The sequence below is a fragment of the Eretmochelys imbricata genome, chromosome 6 (assembly GCF_965152235.1).
Source record: "Eretmochelys imbricata isolate rEreImb1 chromosome 6, rEreImb1.hap1, whole genome shotgun sequence".
NCBI lineage: Eukaryota > Metazoa > Chordata > Testudines > Cheloniidae > Eretmochelys > Eretmochelys imbricata.
In genome coordinates, this window is record NC_135577.1 from 85,927,496 (window position 1) to 85,945,640 (window position 18,145).

The 18,145-nt window shown below is 41.1% G+C and overlaps 1 protein-coding gene across 1 annotated transcript; it reads right to left on the reverse strand.

The window, feature by feature from the left end:
- Nucleotides 1–8,096: 8,096 nt before the first annotated feature.
- On the reverse strand, nt 8,097–18,145 carry EAPP (E2F associated phosphoprotein). Its single transcript, XM_077819027.1, has 6 exons — nt 18,022–18,145; nt 16,494–16,675; nt 13,754–13,852; nt 12,879–13,002; nt 11,699–11,815; nt 8,097–8,719 (listed from the first exon to the last, which is right to left on the reverse strand). The coding sequence occupies exons 1-6, from the start codon at nt 18,093–18,095 to the stop codon at nt 8,443–8,445; spliced, it is 873 nt and encodes a 290-aa protein (XP_077675153.1). The 5' UTR covers nt 18,096–18,145; the 3' UTR covers nt 8,097–8,442.

Consider the following 18,145-nt stretch of genomic DNA (forward strand, 5'->3'; position numbering starts at 1 on the left):
TAAATCTCCTCACTGTATTTTCCACTGAATGCATCCGATGAAGTGAGCTGTAGCTCACAAAAGCTTATGCTCAAATAAATTGGTTAGTCTCTAAGGTGTAGCTATCAGAGTAACAGCCGTGTTAGTCTGTATTCGCAAAAAGAAAAGGAGTATTTGTGGCACCTTAGAGACTAACCAATTTATTTGAGCATGAGCTTTCGTGAGCTACAGCTCACTTCATCGGATGCATACCGTGGAAACTGCAGCAGACTTTATATACACACAGAGAATATGAAACAATACCTCCTCCCACCCCACTGTCCTGCTGGTAATAGCTTATCTAAAGTGATCATCAAGTTGGGCCATTTCCAGCACAAATCCAGGTTTTCTCACCCTCCACCCCCCCACACAAATTCACTCTCCTGCTGGTGATAGCCCATCCAAAGTGACAACTCTCTACACAATGTGCATGAATCATGCATGAATCATGCACATTGTGTAGAGAGTTGTCACATGATTCATGCACATTGTGTAGAGAGTTGTCACTTTGGATGGGCTATCACCAGCAGGAGAGTGAATTTGTGTGGTGGGGTGGAGGGTGAGAAAACCTGGATTTGTGCTGGAAATGGCCCAACTTGATGATCACTTTAGATAAGCTATTACCAGCAGGACAGTGGGGTGGGAGGAGGTATTGTTTCATATTCTCTGTGTGTATATAAAGTCTGCTGCAGTTTCCACGGTATGCATCCGATGAAGTGAGCTGTAGCTCACGAAAGCTCATGCTCAAATAAATTGGTTAGTCTCTAAGGTGCCACAAGTACTCCTTTTCTTCAAGGTGCAGCTAGTACTCCTTTTCTTTTTGCGAATACAGACTAACACGGCTGCTACTCTGAAACACATCTCACAGTAATTCTGCTACAGGTCCTCCTGTTTGCATTGGATATTAGGTTTTAGTTCTAAATTTTTGTTCCGTTCGTATTTTAGGTAAAAGTTTATTCTTTTAGGGATCACATGACTTCAAGGCTGACTGAAATCCTGGTTTGCTGTCAAAACTTCAGTTTTCTTTGAGCCTCCAATGGGGATTGTCTTTGGCAACTGTTATTTTGCCTCTCTCAGTGCATTTTCACATGTCACCACTTGTGTGTAGAACTTGGTTCTCAAATATTTACCACAGGCCAGATCTGTAAAGTTTAAAAGCACCTAGATGCTTTTGAAAATACCACTAGTTGACTAAATACTTTTAAAAATCTCACCCTAAGGGCACTGTACTATCTTGCATTAAATCCTTCTCAGAGGCAAATTTCTTCTGTATTTTTACTAAATATAGGTATACAACCCCAAGATACAACCACCAGTATTTAAAAATCATGAGTTATACACCCAAAAGTTATGATATTAAAATACATAAATATATACATATATACCTTTGGGGTTCTTTTAATTTTCCTTTTTGTTTCTGAGCCTTTAGAGCACACTAGCTTCATATTTATGCTGTTACCTCTCCCAAAGAATCCATATATTTGAAACAGTTGTACATGCCTATAACATTCAGTACTGTTTTGGACTTCCAGTATCATGATTCCCCACTCCCTTTGTAATTGAAAACTTATTAAAAATTCCTATTTTTGTAAGTAATTCCTCACCCTGCAAACACTGAAATTCACACTTGACTCTTCTATTACTTCATTTGTTTCATACATAAATGTTGATTTTTCTATTGAATTGTTTATACTTCTAATTGCAATATTTTAATTTCATTTCCTTTTTGTATGCTACGTATTTGGTTATCAAGTAATCAGCAGACAATGATCTTCAGGGCGTAGCTTCAAAAGGCTGGGATTTTGCATAACCAGAGATGAGAAATTTACATTCACCTCCCTCTAGAGATTCCCCAGGGAAACCACTTGACTGTGTTTGTCCCAAAAGTCCATTCTTATCTGGCACATTGTTCAGTTAAATATTAGATAAGTTCATGGAAGATCGGTCCATCAATGGCTGTTAGCCAAGATGGTCAGAGACAGAGCCAATGCTCTGGGTGTCCTTAGGCCTGTGACTGCTAGAAGCTAGCAGTGAACCACAGAGTGCATCACTCGATAAATTGTCCTGTTCTGTTTGCTTCCTCTGAAGCATCTGGCACTGGCCACTGTCAGAAGATAATATAGCAGGCTAGATGGACCATTGGTCTAACCCACTATGGCCATTCTTATGTTCTCCATACAGTCCTTTGAAGTCACAACACTTCCCTGTGTTCATCTCACATCTCCCCCTAAAAAGAGGTTACATACAATTCCAGCCCACAATAATACATAAACCATTCATTTAATACAATGGACTCCAAAGATAGTTAAATTTAATTCAATAAAGTTTTCCAAGGATCCTGCAGGAAATTTCCCCATCTGTCACAGCTCCCTCTTTATACAGTCAGAGCTGAAGGACCAGTGAAGTTATCTGGACAGTAGTAACAGTTGCGCCCTTTCCTATCCCCAGTGGATTTACTGGAGTGTTGTGGTACCAGCCTTTGTTCTGTTACAGTCCTTGGTAGCACTACAGTGCACCACAACTCAGACAAGCTTTTTAAGGTGATTCATTTTCTAAGTCCTAAGGCCCTCACACCATGTGTCCTAATGAGCACTCTGTCAACTGCATCCAATTGTCAACTCCACTTTGTCAACACTCCTCCCAGAGTCCCCTACCTCATTTCTTCATCAGTCCACCACCCCACTGTGCCAGAGCCTTCTCTTTCCTACCGACCCATCGACCCATCGCTCTTCTAATCAGGAGAGAGAAAAGCAGCAGATTCACTTCCTGGCAGACTTATCACACACTGCCCTCTGCTGACCTATGACTGCTCAGCCAATTCATCACATGCGCCTTTCTGTGAAAAACAAACATCCTCTCTTCCATCATTAGTCCACATGAAAGCGTTGGTACCAAGAAAAAACTCTGTGCTCTCTTTGTGGTCTCCGTTATCCCCTCTTAGCTCTGGGTTCACTTTCTTCCTCACCCGTATGTTAATTTCAACTCAGACTAGAAGGCTCCTCCTCACATATTGGATCTTCTACCTGCTCAGTGGGTTCACCCTCACCTTTCGGATCAAGTTCCAAAGGTTGGGTTACTCTCAGAGGTTCTACCTCATGGTCTGATGCAATTCCCTCCAATAAGATTTACTGGCTTGTCACGCTGCAGCACATGCCAGTGCTGTTCCTTGCTTGGTCCCCTTTACTGTCCAGGTTTCAGAGTAGCAGCCGTGTTAGTCTGTATTCGCAAAAAGAAAAGGAGTACTTGTGGCACCTTAGAGACTAACCAATTTATTTGAACATAAGCTTTCTTGAGCTACAGCTCACTTTCATCCGATGCATTACTGTTCACGGGCTCAGCCCTCATGATGACCAGGATATGCCCAGTCATTAGCCTGGTTTGGTTGTGGTGCATTGGCCAGAGTTTTGGCTCAGTCAGAACATAGGTAGGGATATACCCTGCTGTAATGCAGAGCAAAGCAACTTCTACCAGGCTAGAAATCAGTACACTGATGAATTCTGACATCCAGATGACCCACCCCATATGGACTTTTGTACTTCCTGTAACAACTTAGCACTCAAGCTCCTTTTCCTTTTGTGATTGCTAAACCAAACCAGTTAACACTCCTGATACACTTGAGCAGACATATTCTTAAGTCAGTGTGTGTTCCTTCTGCTAGTGGCCTTACCCCAGTGATGTTTCGCTGCCTGTTTGACATTACTGAGAACACCTGCCACCTGGGTTACATACTTAGGGATTAGTATACCCTTCAGTAACATCTGCCCCATCCAATAATTTTAGCAGATGAGCTCATACCTGAACTTCATATATGGCATGTACACCACGGATAACCATACACTAGTTCTATAGGCTATCCTGCCAAAGGGAAAGAAGTAATCAGCTATTACAAACACATACGGCTGATCCTCCAAGATACCATCCGATGAAGTGAGCTGTAGCTCACGAAAGCTTATGCTCAAATAAATTGGTTAGTCTCTAAGGTGCCACAAGTACTCCTTTTCTTTTTGCGAATACAGACTAACACGGCTGTTACTCTGAAACCAGGATACCTATAGTCACTCTCTCTTGAGGATAGATCCCAAAAATGGAAAACATATTGCTTGGGGTGTAGCACTAGCCATTTTATGGACCCTGCGGGCATAGCACTCCACCTACTCTTTAACAGACCTGCACCAACTAAGCCAGTAGTACTGACTCTGGACCCTTTGGACTAGCCTCACTCTTCCCAAGTTGTGACTCGGTGGTGCCTAGGGCAGCCCTCACTAGAAATGACAAGGTCAGGGCAGGCTGCAAAAGAGAGAGCAGATACTCCCAAGACTGGTAGGTAACACTGAAGTTAAACTCAGGACTGAAGGCAAAATGGAGATGATGCAGCTGCCCTTTATAGTCCTTTTGCCATGTTTCTGGTACTTCCTCTGTTCCAAACACAAACTCATAGCACACGGCCTTGAAAGGCCTTAGAGGTCTCTCCATAGGCAGGCCCAACAGCTAATACTGATAGCATATGTGCTACGCCAACTACTAAATGTCAATATTGTATTTTGACTTAAGTAAGCTCCACAGACAACAGCCCTGAAAATCTGTTAGACCTTTCAGAATGGGTAGACACAGACCCAGAGGTATGTTGATACAAAGATGCCTGACCTGACCTAACCTGGAGCAAGAGTTACTGATCTGGAAGTTGAGGGCATTAGAGTAGAAGGGCAATCACACTTAATTAGTGGTCTGAAAGGGACTGGGACCTGACATTTTGAAGATATTACATAGTAACAAGATTAGGGCTCACTTGTGTGATGATGTATGGAGTATGTGGGACACTTCATGATATTGTTAATGCCAATATTATAAAATTGGAAGGAATCTAACCAGATATGCCGTGTAAGGTATCTGCGAAAATGTTATTATTGGCCAAGTATGATAATTTTGTTTCATCTTTGTATTATGACATAGATAGGTATGGTGTATCTGTATTCCAAACATGTCCTGTGTTTCTGGGTGACACTGCCAGACAGATTGGCATCAGCACTAGGCCTGCTTGATTGCCTTGTGTAGCAACCACTAAGTTATTACATTGGCCTTTTATACACAAGACACCTAAGTAGGCACATACCATTGCTGCCTTGCAGAATTCCAATTCTACAGTAAATGTGGCCAGCGTTAACTATACCTAGCCTATCTTGTACATGCGATGTCTCTGGTAGACAGCCCTATTTTAGGCCTTGTCTACATCACACTGTTTTGTCGGCAAAAGTCAGCTTTCATCTACAAAACAGTTGAGGTGTACATACTGAAATGCTTCTGCCACCAATGTAACTTCCCTGCTATGCCGATATAATAAAACCACCTCGATGAGACACATAGGGCATATGCTGCTGCAGCCATGAAATTGACAGGAAAGCTGACTCTCAGCTCCCCAGCCAGGCTGCTGCTGGGTCTCTGCTCCAAGCCGGGCTAACCACCAGGTTCCTGGCTTGGGCTGCCTCCCGGGCTCCCCACTCCCAACTGGGAACCCTGCTACCCCTGAGGTCCTGGCTCCCCACCAGGAGCAGAGCAGCCAGCCGGACTCCCATGGGTGGCAGGTGGAGTCCCCCTTTGGGGAAGCCAGCCCCCCAGCTCTGCCCGTTCTGCCCGTGCCCTGCTATAGCTGGAGCCCCAAGACCCCTCTCCCCCCATAGCCAGAGCCCCGAGACCCCCTACCCAAAGAAACACCCCCCTCTGCTGGAGGAGCCCTGGGTCGACCAAAGCCCCTCACCCAGAGAAGCCCCAGGCTGGCCAAAGCCCAGAGCCTCCCCCTCACCTGCCCAGAGGACCCCGGGCTGGCTGAAGCCCCCAACCTGGAGGAGCCACGGGCCTTCCCTCCACCCCCTGTAGCCGGAGGAGCCCTGGGCTGGCTGAAGCTGTGCCTCCCCTCCCCATACCCAACCCCCACAGGGGAAAAAGCATCTGTAAGAAGACTCTTTTGATATGCCCCATGCAGGTTCTGAGGCATCCAACGAGGCAGGTATGTACCTCCTCAGCCGTCCCAGAACCTGCATGGGGCATAATAAATCAAAAACTTCACTGCCAAACCCCACAACTGGGGGTCTGGCAGCCACGGCTATTATAGAGCAGAGCCTCCCCTGGCCTATTATACCCACCACCTGTGTGGATTCTGGGCATGGATCTCTCTGCCAGAGCGAAGAAGCCCCTGGTGACTCCTGGCTGGGAGCGCAGAGGTGAGAAGCCCCACGCTGTTGCCCCTGGCTGGGAGTGGGGAGGCAAGAAGTTCTGCTTAAGATCTTCAACTGCTCCTCTGCCAACACGAAAGCTTATGCTCAAATAAATTTGTTAGTCTCTAAGGTGCCACAAGTACTCCTGTTCTTTCTGCCAACAAGATTTTCTCTTCCCTCTGAGACTCAAACTGTCAATTCTTTTCCAGCTGGAATTCTGCTATTATAAATCAATCACTGTTGCTATTTAGCAAAGTAGATTTCTAACACTTCCAGAAACTGCTAGAAAGTGATGAATTTTACTGGAAACTGCCAAATGATTGCTGTTGTCTGCATTTCACAAAAAGCTTGCAATAATACACATCTTTGCAGTCCAGTAAATAGAGGCTACAAAAATTGTTGGTTCATATTTCCACCATCATCAGCTGCGAGTAGTTTCCCTAAAATTCATAGGATAAAAGGGTAACTATTACTGAAACTTGTGTTAAATTATATTCCCCTAAGGTTGAATGATTTTTTTTTAATAAATGTTAAATTTATTTACAAAATAAAGTCAGTTAGTCAATAGTACACAAAAATTAATTTCATAGTCTGTATGAATAGCTTCATATACAGTATAGCCATATCTCTATGCACAATGTCAAGCCAAACCATGGGATTTGTTTTTTGTTTTTAATAGCAGCAGCTGCAGTTGTGACATACACAGTGCAATTTGATGTGGAACACCATTTGATATTTTAATATTATGAAGATAATGCAACAACACAACACTGTGCACTATATTTTAGCTAGCTTCAGAGGGGTAGCCATGTTAGTCTGGATCTGTAATAGTCTGGATCGTCACATGCATCCAACGAAGTGGATATTCACTCACAAAAGCTCATGCTCCAATACATCTCTTAGTCTGTAATTGTAAAATGTTATTAGTAATGCAAAGAAAATCTCACTCCCTATCCACCTTTACCCTTCAAAGTCAAGCATTCTCTGTCAACTTCTCAAAATACATACACTATAGGCTTATAACTGATACGTTTACTTATAAAAGTGAGAGTAAAAGGTAAGGAGGTAATGACAATATTTTACTTTGAATAAGAAGTCACCAATCTGAAAAGTCTGAGAAATACTGAGAAACACAGCAACAGAAAAAGTGCTCTTAGGTAGTCAAAACCAAGAGGTTAGCTTCTGGGAGTATGCTTTGTCAAGTAGATTAATGGATCAACCATTAACTTGACAGTGACTTTGTATTCTGGTTGACAAAAAGTCCAAACTACCAGATAAGAAAAGCCATTCATTGCTTCCATAAAAAAAACTGTCAGTCTACTAAACAAAGAGGAAAAATAAAAAAAGCTATTTCCATGACAACAGAATAGATTGTATACATATCTTTTTTCTTAAGACATGTCCATCAGCCACCACAAATGGGAAAAAAATGTAAAAGAAAACACAAAAAAGCCTCTCTTACTTACCTACACTCCATAATTAAAGCTCAGGGATTTTTTAAACTCCAAGTTTAAATATTTTTGCTTAAATGAGATGTGCAGGGAACAAAGCAAAAAGAAGAATACAAAACCTTCCAATGTGCATAAATAAAAACATCCATATTTAGACACTTTAGTGGGGTCAGTATCCGAATCATAGAATATCAGGGTTGGAAGGGACCTCAGGAGGTCATCTAGTCCAACCCCCTGCTCAAAAGCAGGACCAATCCCCAAATACATCAACACAATCCTCTCCTCTGTCAAATATGCACCTCAACCAAAACCATACTAATTTACCACCCCAAGCAACCACCACACAGATTCAGAAATACTGATACAGTCTCTATCAGCACCCTAAAAAAAATCACTCAACCGAAGTATGGAGAAGATCTCTAGTTTACAGCGTTTTTATTCTAAGCAACAGTTTAACACATGTCAACATACTACATATGTACATGAGCAATGGTTCTAATACACAAAAATATTGCATAATATGTACATGAATTTAAACTCTCTATGCTTTTATCATTATCTGAGGGCCTGACAGAATATTACTCCCAAATGTGAACAGTTAACTGTATCTCTTCCATGAAGTTTTACAAAGATTCTTTCAATGACAGTTTAAGACTTTTTTTTTTAAAAAACAAAACACGTTTTGTATCATTTGAAAAGGATAAAATATTGTCCATATTTTTGAGACTTCATACAGTCTTAAACAGCACAGCTGTTTTTCCACATTAACAGTGGCTTGCTAGAACATTGAAAAAGTGGAAAACTTCATCTTTATCCAAGACTGCAACTTCAGTTGAACATTCGGTACATTTGACTGGATGATATACTTCCTCCTCTTCCTGATTTGCTTGCACAGTGGTGATCTCGTTGCTGTGCTTCATTTTCTTATGTCCTTTCTTTATCTTCTTGTTCACTGGGCCTTTGTATTTTAGAACCTCTTCTTTGTTAACTGAGCAGTTCATCACAAACATTGCTCTGTACTGTGTTTTGTAGGATTCATGTCTAGGAAGAAGAGAAGAAAATGCAATGGTCATATTCTCCGATAGAATTCTGCTTCCACAAAATTGGTTAACACTACTGAAGGTAGGATTGAAGACCGGAAACGCCAAGTCAAAGGACTAGCAGCCAGTCAAAAGTGAAGTCTTATAAACAAAATAAAAAATCACAAGTACAAAATCCAGGAAAATGTAGCATTTCTTTAGTTTTGAAGTTAAGCTGTTTAAAAATAAATAGATGCTTATTTTGATAAGCATCCCTGAACTACATAGCTATATTACTATGGAATCATGAATGGTGATTTATGGCTAAAAATGGGACAAAGATTAGAAGCCAGAATTTAACCATTCTTTGCCCCCACCCCCGACATGAAATATTCAAAATCATTTTAAGCCTGTCATTTCTCATGATTCAGATCAGTCCAAACCTAATTTTGCTTTTCAGAAAAAATGTTTATGAACCACGAATCTCATGCCAATTTAAATTTAGTATCTTAAATTGTTAAATTTTTGAGCCAATATATTTACCCTAGAAAGATCAATTCAGATCCAACCTTCAGGACAGCTTTCAAGGAAGGGGTGACTATATGTTTTTTGTAGTTTGCCTGTTTCCATCCTAATAAAATTCTGTTTTATTGTTCCTCAACTCATCTCCATGCTGTATGTTCCCAACTCTTCCCTGCTAAGACGATCCCAAATCCTTGCATCTATTATTCAACCATGAACCTGACCCAGATATACCAAGCTTTTCTCATTCAGTTTTGGCTTTCAAAGACCTTCTCAATATGAACAGAGACTTCCTCCATTTTTGCCAACCTGTCCTTTCAAAGCCTGAAACACGAGGCAACTACCATTAAGGTAAACAGATAAGAGAGCTCAACACTTCGCAGGACTGGACCTTTGTTAGCATCATTATACGGTCTCTAAAATCTAGATCTCAAGAAGAGTGTGGAACTTTTGTATGCAGCACAGAGCCCAGAAGGCTAAACAAGACCAAATGAGAAGTACAAAGTGTAGCAGATGGAAGCCAAAGGTTCAGAGAGAAAGGTGTTCATTTCCCCCCCTCTCAAACAGATAAGATAATGTGTTTTTGTTAAGATTTCTCTGTTCAAAATCTGGGACAAGGTGGCCACCAACTCAGTTACAATATTAAGAACATTAATTCCTAGTGTCAAGAACATAAGACTAGGCACCAAAGATCATTATAATGCTTAGGATAGTGAAGTCCACACTGAGTTAAAATCATTTGAACACTCCAGCAAATTGTTTTGGGCAACAGCAGAGGCATTTTCCTGCAACTCAGTCAAACATTTACTACTATACATGAACACAGTACCCACATCTCAATGTCCTGTATACACTCCAGAATACTAATTCACTGTGACCCAATATTCTTTCATAATGTCAACATATTGCTAGGGATATTTAAGAACATAAGAACAGCCATACTGGGTCAGACCAAAGGTCCATCAAGCCCAGGATCCTGTCCTCTTGACAGTGGCCAATGGCAGGTGCCCCAAAAGGAAAAAACAGACAGGTAATCATCAAGTGATCCATGCCCTGTCACCCAATCCCAGCTTCTGGCAAACAGAGGCTAGGGACACCATTTCTGCCCATCTTGGCTAATAGCCATTGATGGACCTATCTTCCATGAATCTATCTAGCTCCCTTTTGAACCCCATTATAGTATTGGCCTTCACAACACCCTCTGGCAAGGAGTTCCAGAGGTTGACAGTGCATTGTGTGAAAAAATACTTTCTTGTATTTGTTTTAAACCTGCTACCTATTAATTTTATTTGGTGGCTCCGTGCTCTTGTATTATGGGAAGGAGTAAATAACACTTCCCTATTTACTTTCTCTATACCACTCATGATTTTATAGACCTCCATCATATCCCCCCCTAGTCGCCTCTTTTCCAAGCTGAAAGGTCCCAGTCTTATTAATCTCCCCTCGTACGGAAGCTGTTCTATACCTCTAATCATTTTTGTTGCCCTTTTCTGAACCTTTTCCAATTCTAATATATCTTTTCCGAGATGGGGCAACCACACCTGCACACAGTATTCAAGGTGTGGGCGTGCCATGGATTTATACAGAGGCAATATGATATTTTCTGTCTGATTATCTCCCTTTCTTGATGATTCCCAACATTCTGTTCGCTTTTTTGACTGCCGCTGCACATTGAGTGGATGATTTCAGAGAACTAGCCACAATGACTCCAAGATCTCTTTCTTGAGCGGTAACAGCTAATTTAGACCCCATCATTGTATATGTATAGTTAGGATTATGTTTTCCAATGTGCATTACTTCGCATTTATCAACATTAAATTTCATCTGCCATTTTGTTGCCCAGTCATCCAGTTTTGTGAGATCCTTTTGTAGCTTTTCGCAGTCTGCCTGGGACTTAACTATGTTGAGTAGTTTTGTATCATCTGCAAATATTGCCACCTCACTAATTTTTTTTTTTTTTTTTTTTTTTTTAACTAATCTGCCTGTGACTATCACTTCCTCCCCCCATACTCAAACTCTTGCTAGCTGAAAAACTATCAACGTACCACAAAGACTGAGTATCATTTGAGAATTTGATCATTTATTCATTAGGAGGTTGATCCAAACCTCTAACAAACTGACTGAAAATACAGCTGACTGGTTTGCAAAATAGACAGGATCTTTAAGATTAATGCTTCTGAAAAGCATTAGATATAGTGCAAATCACTGTCTCATAAATATTCAATGAATCTGCAAAACACTTCTACATATTGCTTATTTCCATACTTGTCCCACCCTGATCTCTCTACAGAAAAATCCTAGATTTGCTACTGCTGAACTAAGGTGAAATATAATTGCATGCATGTGTTGAATCCACACCTTTACTTCCATAATGACACATCTGCTATTTAAAACTAATAAGTGTAAATTACATATTTCACTGCAACTGAAAATAAGACATTACAGAATGATCACTTCATGTTTATGGTTCAGTAATTACCTCTGACAGTCAAAGCACAATGTAGTCATGCAAGCAGGGCAGTTCAAAACAGCATCACTGTTTGGAATGGCTGGAGGTTTGAACTGCTGCTGCTGAGTTCTTCTTATATTTTGGTACCTACCAAGGGGTAAACAAAGAGGTGAAAATATCCATCCCTATGGATTAGGCATGTAGACTGAACCTTAAAGCTGTATTTACAACCAAAAAACCCCCACAGCAAATGTTTGATACCTCCTGGAACCCTGCTCTCCCAGTACAAAATCCACAGATTCAAATCCCTGGAAACCCTCATTTTTATATTTTATTGGTATGAATGGGTTTTTAATTTGCTCTGGAATTTGAATCTTAACAGAGTGTGGATTTTTGTATGATGAGCCTTTGCTCTGCGTGAAGTAGGGTGCATTTTTTCTAGGTGTAATCACCACCAGCCATTTAATTCTGCTTTCATCAGTTCTTGTCAAGTTGTAGAGTCTAGTTTTCCTGCAGTCCAGAGGTTTTTTACTTCATACACACCCCCAAAATCCCACAGAAAAGAAGCTCCAGGCTCTATCCATTTTATCCAAACACACTTTTTCTGCCTCACTAAATTCCAAGCCTGTCAAAAACAAAAATGCATTCACATTAATTTTACCTAAAGAGTGACCTATAGCTACATAATCTAGTGATCAAAATATGCCAGGACATAAAAAAAATATTAGATGTCACCTAATCCTGCAAGATCACTGTATGTGGAATGCCCTTTGACTTCAATGGGAGTTCTACACGTGGGTGACTTGCAGGGTCAGGCCTTTTTTAATTTTTGTAAAAAGAATAGAAATATACAGCAAATGGGGTGGTAACAAAGAAACACTTATAATCATTACTTTCTCTGGTGGAATTTGCAGGGTCAAATCCTACTAGAACTCCCATTAAAGTCAGTGGGAAGTTCATGTGGAGTAGGATTTGGCCCCAGGCAAGTACCTACAGGTTCAGAGCATCACAAAAAGGGACCCGTAAATGACACCTGCAAATGTGGGTAAGTGAATGCTGTATTAAAACAAGCTTTTTTATTTCATATACTTCAAATGAAGCTCTGAATCAACAAAATAACTTTTAGACATACTGCCTTTACAGCACAGTCTTAAGTTACTCGGCATATTCAACAATATTTTCAAGGGTTAAAACGTTTACAGCTGCTTACCCTCGTCTCTGTGAGTCCACCCATTCTTGGTCTCGATCATCTTCTTCTGGATCATAGAGTAGCTCATCATTAGTAGGAATCCGGCGTTGCTGATGTCTTCTTTTTTTCCTGGCCGCCTGTGTACCTGGGAGATTTGTGCAAACATAGTTGAATTCTACCTCCCAAATAATACGATCCATTAAACAGAGAACTATTATCTATTTCAGGGATCCTTTTCTGAGCCCCCCTCCCCCCAACATGCTGTAAAAATTCCATGGCCCACCTGTGCCACAACTTTTTTTCTGCAAATCCAATAGATGAAAAGCCTCCAGCATTAGGGATAGCATGCAGGGCAGTTGCCCAGGGCCCCATACCACAGGGGGCCCCCCGCGAAGCTAAGTTGCTCGGGCTTCGGCTTCAGCCCTAGGTAGCGGGGCTCAGGCTTTGGCTTTCTGCCCTGGGCCCCAGTGAGTCTAATGCCGGCCCCTCTCTGGTCTATTTTGGTGGACCCCCTGAAACCTGCTCACAGCCCCGCAGGGGGCCTGGGACCCCTGACTGAGAACCACTGATCTATTTAACTAATTTACCAAAGCAACAGTTTCTACTTCATTTTTGCTGTGCTACAATCACAAAAAATCCCTATTAAAACAAAGCCTTGGATTGCTCCCTTCTGCAGAACACTGCCATAGAAGGATTAATGCAGCACCAGGCTATATAAATTATCACTTTTTTTCAGAGTTTTGATGATGGTGTGAGATGACATATGTGCCCCCAACTTAACCACCTGCCCTCAAGACCCTCTCCAGCCACAGTCCCAGACTCTAGAGAGGACTCTTCAAGGTCTGGAGCAGGGTATATTGCTACAGAGGTGGCCACCTCTTTCCTCAGTCATTTACCTACTTTATCTTCATCCTCCGAATCAGAGTCAAAATAAATGTCGTCATAGTACTTTGTAGTGGTGACTGTTCCAGCTTGTCCAGTACTCGAGGAAGTACCTATTTATGAAATTAAAACCAAACAAAATAAGAAAGCACCAGAATTAGCTGTCATGAGCCCAATATACAGAAACAGACTATCTCCAAGAATGAATTCAGGAAGAGGGATCACCATAGGTACATTCCCTGTAACTGTAACTGTTTGTAAACGTAACTGGGATCCCATTCTTATGCACATGAGTAATTTCACCCTGTGAGTAGTCCCACTAAATCAATGCATGGATGATGATATGGTTAGTTTAATGTTTAGGAGATTTAATACCACTTATATAACACTTTATTTAGAGGTGAATTTACACACATTAATATTTAGGAGATTTAATAGCATTTACATAACACTTTATTTTCGAGATAAAGTTAGACACATCAGCTAGCGGGTTACTGGTGTACACTGATATGTCTCAATTTAGACCGGTTCTCAATTAACGTGATCGTACTGTGCTCCATACACTGGCTTTGATGTGACTCTTCACACTGCATAAAGTTACACACACTGAAGTCTTTGCAGGATTGGGGCCTAATTTATAAAATGCATCTACATCATCTTCTCTAGGCACAGATATATCAATCATAAAGCAACTAATGGACATAATATCAGCTCAAAAGGATGGTCAGAGTATAGTCCAGGGTGAGCTATCATTTCCAAATTATTGAACTCTACCCAGGAAAGTGCTACATGGCCTCTTTGGTAATACAAAAGATAATTAACTGGAAACTATGCACAGGTTCAGGTCTGTCCAGTTAACTGGAAAAACAAGATTTACCTTGCTGAAATGTCTGCAAATCAAAGATCCTGTTTAAAAATGGACCTTTTAATAGGTGACTTGGGAGGGTAATTAAGAATGCCTCACTATGCATTTTGTAACAGGAACAAAAACACATGCTCTCCTGAACAGTAAGAAACTAATCCCCCTGGCCATTGTCACTCTGAATCAAAGAACAGAAATATATCTGAGGGAAGCACTCTCGAGATGGACAGCTTTGGCTATTCAGATGCAGCTTTTAGTCCTGCTGTGAGAGAGGTAATTATACTCCCAGTTCATAGACTAGCTTTTGAAATATTTTTTATCACTGTTCTGTCAAGGGGCTAAGGTTTAAAATCTGTTTTTTGCCTGTTAACACATTTTGATTTTAACTAATTTCAATCTGATGTCATTATTTTCTCAAATAGCTACTGTTTGAAGTATATGTTATTCACCCTAATTTATTACATTCAAATATACTCCTCCTACCAGTACCAATTTCCCTTATAAAGCACAAAATGGTACTGAACGTTGTTTGCTATATAATGAGACTTTATCCAATACCAACGCTTTAGAATTATGGCACACCTGGGGACTGAGGTTTACCAAGTTCAACACATCAAACACTATTCCTTTCCTTCTGAGAAGAGAATCCTTGTAGCTGCTTAAGATGCCTTAAAAAGCACTTGATTTTCATGTAAGAAGTCTTCTGAACGTTACAAGTGCTCAGAGAAAAAGCAAACTTTAAAGCCTACAAAAGCAGCTGTGAAGATTGCTCAAAGCCACTAAGGTTAGACCAGCACCACTGAGCTTAAAAAGTGGCTGTGTTATCTAAAATGCTAGTCAACGACTAGAAACCTTTATTCTGTGACAGCCATGGTAAACCACAAGCGTGTGCGTCTTGGAACAAATATTTGTAGCATGTCCAGATTAGCATTTGCAATTCTGTTAGTTAACACAATTTAATCAGCAGTCAATTCACTGAAGTTAAAATAGAATCACAAACTCTACTCTAGAAAAACCCTTTAGTGTAGCTCTATTCTCCAATTAAACTCTTCTAGCTCTGGGGGCTCCTGGGTAGTAAGCAATTTCTTTTTCACTTTGTAACATAAGTAGTATTTTATTTTTACTTCTTTCCTCTCTATTGCCAGTATGTGACCACTTCCTAGATCCTCATGTCATAGGGGCTAAGTCCCATAGGTCACAAGTGGCAGCTGACAACTCTCAAGAGGATCTGCAGCAGATGGAGGGGATCTGCCGCCTGTTGTCCCTTCTATGGGAGGTTTCAGAGTAACAGCCATGTTAGTCTGTATTCGCAAGAAGAAAAGGAGTACTTGTGGCACCTTAGAGACTAATGATGAAGTGAGCTGTAGCTAACGAAAGCTTATGCTCAAATAAATTGGTTAGTCTCTAAGGTGCCACAAGTACTCCTTTTCTTTCTATGAGAGGGTGATTCAAATCCTGGCAACATCAGGGAGTCACTTGAAGCAGGGGGAGAAGTACAGCCACAGCCCCCCGTGTACATGGAGGAAGAGCAGGCTGAGAACAGGACTGGAGACCCCCTAAAAAGAAGAAGTGGACCAAGGAAGACAAGCCACTAAATGAAAGAGCAGAAGAAAAGTCCTGGAAAGTGTGAAACGCCCCATTCATCTAAGTGAGCACTGGGATATTGATAATAGTTTAAATTTAAATGGCTAGGTGAACTATTTAATTGCTGATCATTTTAGCACAGATGTCCAGCTATGATTATCAGTCAACACACCGTAATCATACTGAAGGGTCAAATAATGCATTAACTCATCAGCATAATCGAACCCCAGTGTAAAATAATGCATTAATTTAGCCATCCTGTAATTGACTATTTTATAGAAGAGCAGATATTAAAACAGATAATTTACCTGTTTCTAGTGACTTCCACTTGCCCTCCATAGTTTTCATGGTGCAGTTTAGTTCCGCCTCCATTTCCTTTTGGAACTCATCTTCACTTGAAGATTCACTTTCTCCAGTAAGGCACTCTCTTATCAGTTTGCGCTTCTGATCGGGAGTGCCATATAAAAGCACATCCACTTCATCTTCTGAGCTATAGGATATTTAATTATTAAAATCCATTATTATTAGTTTAAAATATCAACCCTTCTATTGATGCAATAAAAATATCTTTTGAATTGTTCTGAAGTATTGGAACAACGTATCTGCTGAATGACTGGACATATTTTAGCATTTTAGTTGGATTACTGCTCCATTTTGGCCTATATACTAGGGCCACAATCCTGCAATTGACAGTGAAGTCAGTGGGTCTGTGGGTAAGCACAACAGTCTACCTATGTATTGTCAGCTGCAGAACTGGAGTCTTTTGTTTAAACTGAAATATTTAAAACTACTCTGTTATTTTAAAAAAAAACAAAGCAGCAAGCTCTGGAAAAAAGTCCTAGAAAATTATATTTCTTTTAAAGAAGGAAACTGCATTTGAGTGACATCGTATACTGTTCACCATAAATTACAGCTTGCCTCTCTTCCAGTATATGCTCCTTGTGGTTCATTTCTTGGCGGTGTACAGCAACCGTGCAATAAGAAACTTTTTTGTGTGGTGACACAGTGTGGAAATGTAGGAGTCAATAGTGCACGAGACCGTTTTTAAAAAGTCTTTATGAGAATGTAAGATTTGTGTTCCTGTAGCAGTCTTGCAATGAACCATGTATGCTTGCTTACACTTATACAATCACAATGCCAATAAACCTATGCATTTCATTTTACAAGGTGTTACAAGGCATTAGAATAACCCAAATCAAACACTGAAAGTAAAACAAAGTAGGACTAGAAACTGAGATGGGAATATATATATATAAACTTGGCGGAATTCTATTTTTAAAAGAAATAATTTCAACAGCTAATACTAACATGTACTTTTAAACATTTTTCAATGGAGACATTCATAGTCGTGCAAAAGGATTTTAAGGGTTTAAGGGTTTTAAAGATTTGTTATTAATTTATATTTTCACAGTGGCAAGAAATGATGGAGGGATCAGATCGGAGATTGAAAAAGGTAAAGGCATCCTAAGCGGGTTGTTTCAGCAGAGCTGTAAACAGGAACTTCATGCAGGATTTGTTACATCACGCTTTGTGCTCATGAAGGTGGGACTCTACGAAGTTCTCATGCAGCCGCTTGCTCTCTTTGCCTGTCTGCACATTTCGGGTAGTATCGACGGAAATACTTTACGCTGTGGGTGTGGGGTCATTTCTAACCCTTCCTGGCCGAATTAGGGACCTTTATTAGAAGGGGAGAGTAAAGAAGCAGAGGCTTCGCGTGACACCTCCGAGCCCTGCCCCGGGCACGGGCGTGTCTCTGCCTGCGTCAGTCATGGGGGCCCCAGGCCCGGTCAGGCTCTGCGGGGGACTCCCCCCCGAGCCCCGCGGGTCGCTCGGTACCTGCTCTGCCCCGGCTCCTCGTCGCTGGGCTCCTCGATCACGTAGGGATCATCGTCCTCCTGCAGGCGGCTCATGGCGACACCCAAGCAGCCCCAGCCCCGCTCCGATCGGTGCTGCAGCGAAA